This window comes from Propithecus coquereli, unplaced genomic scaffold (assembly GCF_000956105.1).
Source record: "Propithecus coquereli isolate 6110/MARCELLA unplaced genomic scaffold, Pcoq_1.0 Scaffold206, whole genome shotgun sequence".
Lineage (NCBI taxonomy): Eukaryota > Metazoa > Chordata > Mammalia > Primates > Indriidae > Propithecus > Propithecus coquereli.
Genome location: NW_012145634.1, coordinates 1,405,344 through 1,413,624, shown reverse-complemented (window position 1 = coordinate 1,413,624; position 8,281 = coordinate 1,405,344). Strand labels below are relative to the sequence as shown.

The following is an 8,281-nucleotide window of genomic DNA, read 5'->3' as shown; positions in this document are numbered from 1 at the left end:
GATGAACACCCGAGGGGAAGCGGCAAGGAGAGAAATGCTTAGCTCTTCATTGACACGTAAAAAGAATTGCTGAACTCAAAAAGGAAAAAATAATACTAGGAGTTGCGTGAGTTTGTAGACAATGGAGCGGGCAAGGTTTGAGCTTCAGCAAAGGAGACCACACAGCTCGGGCTGGGAGGCTTCAGGCCTGGGCGCCCCCCTACCCCACTTTCAAGCCCACCTTCCCCAGGCATGCTGCCCACGGCCCTTCTAAGGGCAGAGCAGGTCGGCCAGGAGCTGTCCGGACATGCCTGGTGCTGAAATGTCCACGTGATCTCCAGTCTCTCAGGCAGAGCCTCACAGTCATCCTACAATTACTTGTTAAGGACCCACTGTATGCCGGCCAATACTCCAAGCACTGGGGAAATCAGTGGTGAACAAAACAGACACAAATCCCTGCCCTTATGAAGCTTCCCTTTTGGTGGGAGGAGACAAGATAACTGAGACGCACAGAAGCATGTTAGAAAAGGTGAAGTCCTATGGAGAAGAATCAAGCAGGAAAAGAGAACAAGGAGTTTAGGGAATGCACCCCAAACAGTGCTCACATGTTGTTCCCATAGAGCAGTGCAGTGGTGCAGGGAGCCCAGGCCAGGAAGTGACCCCTCACAGAAAGGATATACTGATGTTGGGACACGGGTCACAGGGACTCTCTGCTGGGTGACCTGTTAGAGGCCAGACCCCAAACCCAGCCCCAGAAAGCTTCCCATTCCCTCTGTGGGGACCTCTCATTCCCCCCCATCAGACCACGTGGGCCTCTACTGTGCTGGAAACACGCGTTTCCACCCTGCATCCGGCGCCAGCGCAGGCCTGGATGATTTGAGATACTGGGCTCTGTTCTGGCACTGGGTCAACTCAGGCATCCCACTTCCTCACTCTGGCCTCAGTTTACCTGTCTATAAAATAGGGACAGTGATCCTTGCCTAGTGAGCAAGGTTTGAGGAGGTACCAAGGAGAAAGGGGTGGTTGGATTCTCTCTCTCTCTCACAGGAGGGTTTCATTCTCCTGAATCCCCGGCTCTCACCATAGGGTCTAGTCTCACAGATGCTGCATGAATGGAGTGAGTAACGGCAATGCCTGGTGGGTGTTCTCAGGGAGCATTACTGCTCTATCCTTGACCTTGCAAGTATGTTCTTGAAGAGCACCACCAGCATTGGGGTCCACAGGAGCCCAGACTGCAGCCTCGGGATAGCAGAGGCTGAATCCCAATTCTGAATGGGTCCTCCCATGTGGGCTACTGGACCCTTCTCCCAGAGACACTTGGGGACAAGAAGGGTCTGGAGGCAAGTAAGTTTGGGAAACACTGCACACTATGCTTGCCCCTGGGAGATTTCCAATGTTCATTGCCAAGTCCAGGCTGAGGAAGATATGCTCCAAAAACACTCTTTAACTCCTTTGGCCATGAAACTTCCTCCTTCCCTCTCCTTTTTGAAGGAGTATCTATCGTCTTCTTGAAGGTGCCTTGGGAAATGCTGGGCTGGGATTTGGGAAGGACTTGAGAATCCTTGTCCCAGGTAGACAATTTGGGGGGCTTATGGGGTTCTGTAACCTCAGTGTTTAGCGTGTACCTGTCACATAACAGGGGTTCATAAGCATTTGATGGATGGATGAATGAATGAAGATGTTGTTCTACTCACTTCCAAATGGTAAGAATCACAGGGAAGAGGACGAAAGTGAGTTGAGCCCCAAGGATTCAGGACAGAATCATTCTGAGTCACCTCTAGACCACAAGTTTGGCTGGAGAACTGATGGAATTTATTCATCCATTCATTCATTCACACAGCAACACAGAGTGGTAAGTGCAACGCAGGGATGAGCACTGGGGACCATGGGAACACCCAGGAGGGGATGATTAACTAAATGTGGGGGTACAGGAGGCCAGGGATGGCTTCCAGGAGGTGAGCCAGAAGGGCCCTTTGGGGGACTGACCTCAGGGCTCCAGCCCTTGTGCCATTTTTCCAGCCACAAGAGTCCTTCTTGGGGCTTCCTGGAATCCATAGGTAGCTGCAATCTGATGGTCGTGGCCCCTTGGGCTTAACAGAATCCATCTTGGCCCCCCCTTTGGCCCCAACCCCCACCATTCCTCCTTGCAGTCAGCTGCTTGTAAGCCTTATCGAAACCAGAAAATGCATCAGCATTCTGCAGACTGAAAAGCCCCACAGGAAGAAGGCTCTACTGGCAAAGTTCCAAGCAGAATGACAAGTAAATGGGGGGGCCATGTGAGAGCAAGGGGGCCTTGCCCAAGCCCCCCCACCCCAAATGCCTTTCTCAGAAGCCTCAGACCAGCCACTCACCTCCATCCTCCCAGTACCACCTGCAAACCAGCCCCTCTGCACTCTGCAAACTGGAGCACAACTGGATCTTTAAATGGGGGAAAAATGCTTCATCATGTTCTGCTTCTTCATGCAAAACCAGAAACTCCCTCCCCTCCTCCCTCCTCCCCAGCACACTCTCCTTCCAGTAAAACGTGGTTAAAGGGACAGCGCCATTGTTTCCCCAGCCCTGAGGGTCTGCTTAGAACCAGGGGGCTGGCAATGAGGCTGAAGGCAGATAGAGGAACTGGCAGGGGTCTTTCCTGGGGGATCTGTCTGTCCCTGTCCTGGGGATCCCACAGAAGGAAAACAAGGGTAAACTGGGAGTATAGTGGGGGTTGATAACTGCCCAAAGGAGGATCAGACCTGGGAAGGGGTCTCAGGACTCCTGGCATGCCCAGGGGTTGCTTTTAGTTCCCAATACAGGAGGGGACAGCCCAGGTGTGTGTAGGGGGGACTTCACAGAAAACAGGGAACTGGACCCCTAATAGAAAGTCCAGGGGTGGGACCCTGGCTCACCGGGTCACCCTGCAGGATCATTCACCCACCCCTCCTCAGTTCCCATCTGCATAGCACAGGGGCCAGGCCAGGGAGCGCAGGCATGCCTCCCTCCCCACCCCCTAAGGTAAAGGCAGAACTTAACCCCTTTCTCCCCAGAAAGGAGCAGGCCCTGTCCCCGGTGCTGAAGCGCCAGCCGCAGCGCCACCCCCACTCCCAAAGACATCTAACATGAGCCAAACCAAGAAAGAGCCAAATAATGCAGTTGTTCTGCAGGGCCCCCCAAATCCCAGGGACCCCCTTTTCTACCTGACCTCCTACATGGGGATAAGGGACTTCGGTGCCCAGAAAGCATCCCACCACTTCCCTGGGAGCAAGAAGGGATGCCTATCAAGGCACCCCCTGTTGTACCCTTGCTGTGGGGGTTGGGGAAGACATTGCAAGTTGAAGCTGAGGAAATGGGGCAGAGGAGGGAGGAAGATGGATCTCCTAGTTGTAGGAAAGTAACTGCCATATCCACAGGCAATATGGGGGTTTCCCTCCTCCAATTCAGCTAGAGACTCCCCAAAGTGGAACTTCCTAGTGCAGTCGGGGGTTTGGAATTGCAGTCTGTCCCTGGGGCAAGAACCCCTCCTTGTACACATGGGAAAATCAAGGGAGGGAGGACACAGCCTGCCCAAGGTCATTCAGCCAGCAAACTGCAGAGCTGACCCCAGTGTGCAGAACCCGGCTTCGGTGACTTCTAGCACACCCATCATGTTCCCCCCATCCCACACAGGGGCCAGCTCTCCCAACTTCATGCCCAGTTTCTCACTGCACTCCTGCCTGGGTTCTCTGCCCCTCACACTCAGCCCAGATTCCTCCTGCCTATTCAGTAGACCCCCTGCCTCCTTCACTGAGGGTCCCCCTTGCTGGGTCTGGCAGCAGGGTCTCCTGCCCCTGATCCTGGGGGCCATTGTACACATTTTGGAGAACATTTTGTCCCCCGCCCCATCTGGGGTTCCCTCTCTCCATCCTCTGCAGTGTCTCCCAATTCAGGGTAGCCCCGCCATGCTCCCCAACTCCATGTTCCCCTCCCCTATTCTAGAGCTGGTGCAGAGTTTCTTGAGCCCTCTCCCGAAGTCTCCTCTAGCACAACTAGAACACTGTACCTCTGGTCAGGAGCCCCCTTCTCTATCCTCTGCTGCCTCCATGCCCCCATTCAGGATTGCCTTGCTCCCTCCCCTGTTCCGGGAGGCTGCAGAGTCTCCGCACCCCCTATCCTGAGAGCCTGTCTAAATACTAGGAAAACCCTGTGTCCCCCTAAGATACAGGTCTCCCCTCATCCTAATGACTGCAGAGTTTTTCATCACTCCATCCCAAGAGCACCCTGCCCCTATTCCTATCAGGTCTCCTTGTCCTCTCCCTACTTCGGGCCCCCTCTCTTATTCCCAACACACTGACTGGCAGGGTCTTCAGAACTGCACCCGGAGGTCCCCACGAGTCCACTCCGGGAGTCCTCCACCCGCTGCCCCCACCTCGGGGGTCTCCTCTGACGCTGCGTCGATTCCCCTTCACTCTTTGCTCCCCCTGCCCCGCCCCTCTCACTGCGGCGGAGCCAGTCTGCCCCCCGGCCGGCCGCAGGGGAGGAGGCGGAGAGGGCGGGGCTCTCCTCCCCACCCCCTCACTGCCAAGGGGCTGGACCGGGCCGCAGCGACTATAAAAGAGCCAGCGTCCCGGTGCTGCCGCAGTGCCACCCGCCCCGTCCCGGCCCCGCGCTCCGCACCTGCCCCAACCATGATGAGCTTCAGCGGCGCGGACGCGCTGCTGGGCGCTCCGTTCGCGCCGCTGCACGGAGGCGGCGGTCTCCACTACGCGCTGGCTCGCAAGGGCGGCGCGGGCGGGACGCGCTCGGGCTCCTCCAGCGGCTTCCACTCGTGGACGCGGACCTCCGTGAGCTCCGTGTCGGCCTCGCCCAGCCGCTTCCGCGGCGCGGGCGCCACTTCCAGCACCGACTCGCTAGACACGCTGAGCAACGGGCCGGAGGGCTGCGTGGTGGCGGCGGCGGCGGCTCGCAGCGAGAAGGAGCAGCTGCAGGTGCTGAACGACCGCTTCGCGGGCTACATCGACAAGGTGCGGCAGCTGGAGGCGCACAACCGCAGCCTGGAGGGCGAGGCGGCGGCGCTGCGGCAGCAGCAGGCGGGCCGCGCCGCCATGGGCGAGCTGTACGAGCGCGAGGTGCGCGAGATGCGCGGGGCCGTGCTGCGCCTGGGCGCGGCGCGCGGCCAGCTGCGCCTGGAGCAGGAGCATCTCCTCGAGGACATCGCGCACGTGCGCCAGCGCCTCGACGACGAGGCCCGGCAGCGGGAGGAGGCCGAGGCCGCGGCGCGCGCACTGGCGCGCTTCGCGCAGGAGGCCGACGCGGCGCGCGTGGAACTGCAGAAGAAGGCGCAGGCGCTGCAGGAGGAGTGCGGCTACCTGCGGCGCCACCACCAGGAGGAGGTGGGCGAGCTGCTCGGCCAGATCCAGGGCTGCGGCACCGCACAGGCGCAAGCGCAGGCCGACGCGCGCGACGCCCTCAAGTGCGACGTGACGTCGGCGCTGCGTGAGATCCGCGCGCAGCTTGAAGGCCATGCGGTGCAGAGCACGCTGCAGTCCGAGGAGTGGTTCCGAGGTGCGCAGGCGCGGGGGACGGCGGGTGGGTGACAGGGGCGCCCCCTGCTGACCTCGCGGCGAGCGGCCGGGCAGCGTGACTGGGGTGGGGCCCGGGTGGCGCTGTTGGACTCCGCGTGAAGTCTGTTGGACGGGCATTGCTCAACTTCCCTCTGCAAAGTGCATGCCACTAATTAGCGCATTTACTCTGGGTCTCTTGTGGGACGCCCGCGACTCTGGGCTGTCCTTTAGTTGTCCTCCTCTAGAGTCTTTGTGTCTGTACTGTCTCCCTGCTGTCCACCCCAAGCCTAGGCGATGCGACCCTGAGGCCCCTCTTCTATCAAGAACAGAACAAGTTTCCTCTCCAGCTCCAAAGCGGTGCCGCCTTCTGGTCCGCTAGCGCCTTGGAAACTCTTTGCCCTTCAAAGTTGTGTCCCTTTCTTGCCAATGCTGCCCATCCCCCTTTCCTGCACCCTTCAGGGGACCCCATTCTCCTGACCCCTACCAGGCTGCTCCCCACTACCTGCTCAGTGCTTAGAGTCCCCACCCTCATCTTCCCTGTGGGATGGGACAGGACATCTTCACATCCTTTCTTCTTAGGGGGGACCATCACCACAACCAATTGCTGTTGGGGCTGGTGGGCCCTTTAATGTCCCCTCTCTCCTTCAGGGAAGCCGGGAGCCTCCCAAGTCCACCCCTCCCCCAACTCCATGCAGCCCTGACAGTCAGCTAGACTGCAGCTGCAGGATGACCTTGACCAATACTTGCCCTCTCGAGCTTTCATTTCTTTTTGGGTTGAAAAAGCCGGGTGGACCAAGTGGGCTTCTTAATCTGGGGAATTCTATGATCTCTCCTAATACTGTAAAATTGCGCATTGTTCTTGGGAGAGAGTGCAGAGAGGCTTCAGTGATTTTTCAGACGGGTCTGCGATCCACAGTAGGTGAAAATCCTCACCCACCTTTCTATGTCTTTGCTAGCACTAGCTGGGAAAGCTAGGATTTGGATGCATGGCTTTTCCTATTCCTTTTCTACCCCTCTGCAATGGCAAAACTGTCCCCTCTCCTCCCCCATCTCTGCCACCAGAGCAAACCTCTCTTGGGTTTGCCTTTTGCACAGGCAGACCACACCAGGACTTTACTGGCCTACTCAGCTGGCTTCCCTCCTTCCTCCCTACCAAGACCCAGGCCTTGCGTGCCACTATCTGGGGATTCAGGATGTTCAATTTCAGGAGAGGAAGACCAGTCTACAGACCTCCACTGGTCGCCGGAGGTCTTTTGGGAACCAGTAGCTGGTTGCTGGCAGAGGCCAGGGTGTGGCGGCTGTTGGCTCAGGGGCTTCTATGCTAAAGAAGTCAGGCGAAGGAAGGGACAGAGGGACTGGCACCCAGGTCTCAGGCTCTGCAGTGACCTTGGACTCTGCACAGAAATCTGCAAAGAAGAGACTGTGGCTACATAGTGACCTGATTGCTCATCCTCATGCCGCCAAAGGTCACAGGCTCATTAACTTGTTCAGCTACAAGCCTCCAGCCTCTAACTCAGAGCTAACCCCCATGGGCCAGGTCTCATATCTGAACCCCCAGCACTGCCAGGCCCTTGCTGGGGAGTTAGACCAGGAATTAGGACCAGAAATGAGGCTTCCTCTGCCCTGCAGGGTTTATGGATCTCAGGTTGGAGGAGCCAGATATATACTAGATTTGAACCCCAGCTTTGCTACTCACTAGCTGGTTGGCCTTGGGTAGTAGTCACTTGCCTTTCTCACAGGATACATAAGGTTAAGCATCCAGGCCTGGGCACAGTGGCTCACACCTGTAATCTTAGCACTCTGGAAGGCCAAGACGGGAGGATCCCTTGAGCGCAGGATTTGGAGACCAGCCTGAGCAAGAGTGAGACCCCATCTCTACTAAAAATAGAAAAATTACTGAGCATCATGGTGCACACCTGTAGTCTGCTACTCGGGAGGCTGAGGCAGGAGGATCACTTGAACCCAGGAGTTAGAGGTTGCTGTGAGCTACAATGACACCACTGTACTCTACCTGGGGCAACAGAGTGAGACTCTGTCTCAAAAAAAAAAAAATTTAAGCATCCCAGATGACACCTGGCACCCAGGAGGTCCTCAACCCACGTGTGTCGCCTAGATCTGGTCACTGGAACCTCAATCTAGGTGTGTCTAACCTTGTCCCCTTCTCCCCCAGTGAGGCTGGACCGACTGTCGGAGGCGGCTAAGGTGAACACAGACGCCATGCGCTCAGCGCAGGAGGAGATAACTGAGTACCGGCGCCAGCTGCAGGCCAGGACCACAGAGCTGGAAACATTGAAGAGCACCAAGGACTCACTGGAGAGGCAGCGCTCTGAGCTGGAGGAGCGTCATCAGGCCGACATTGCATCCTACCAGGTAGGCAGGGGTGGGACAGAGAGCCAGGCTGCCTCAACTTGTTGGAAGGCCCTGGACAAGTTACTGCCCCTCTCTGAGCTGGATTGTAGTGGTTAAGGTCATGAGTACCATCTAGCTGTGTGATCCTAGAAAAATTATCTGCCTCTCTGAATCTGAATTCCTTCCCTGCAATGAAAAACAAAAAGCAAACGAACAAAGAGTTCCCACTTTGCAGAGCTGTCAAGGTTAAAGAGATAGACAGACTTTGAGTGAGATGACTGGGAACGTGCTCCGTGGGGTCCTGGTCACAGTGGGCATTTGGTAAACAGTACCTAGTGTCTGTGGGTAGCCTGCGAGAGGCCTTGGCAGCAGAGTCCTATTAAAGACAACTGTGAGAGAAAATATCACTTTCAAAGAACTTACGGTGCAAGTAA

At 57.0% G+C, this 8,281-nt stretch overlaps 1 protein-coding gene across 1 annotated transcript in view; it reads left to right on the top strand.

Annotated features, from left to right (window-relative positions):
* Positions 1-4,552: 4,552 nt before the first annotated feature.
* The window catches only part of NEFH (neurofilament, heavy polypeptide), a 13,318-nt gene continuing 9,589 nt past the window's right edge, over positions 4,553-8,281 (top strand). The window contains 2 exon segments of the mRNA XM_012644098.1: positions 4,553-5,499; positions 7,669-7,868. Coding sequence (XP_012499552.1) covers positions 4,623-5,499; positions 7,669-7,868 — 1,077 coding nt within the window. The 5' untranslated portion in view covers positions 4,553-4,622.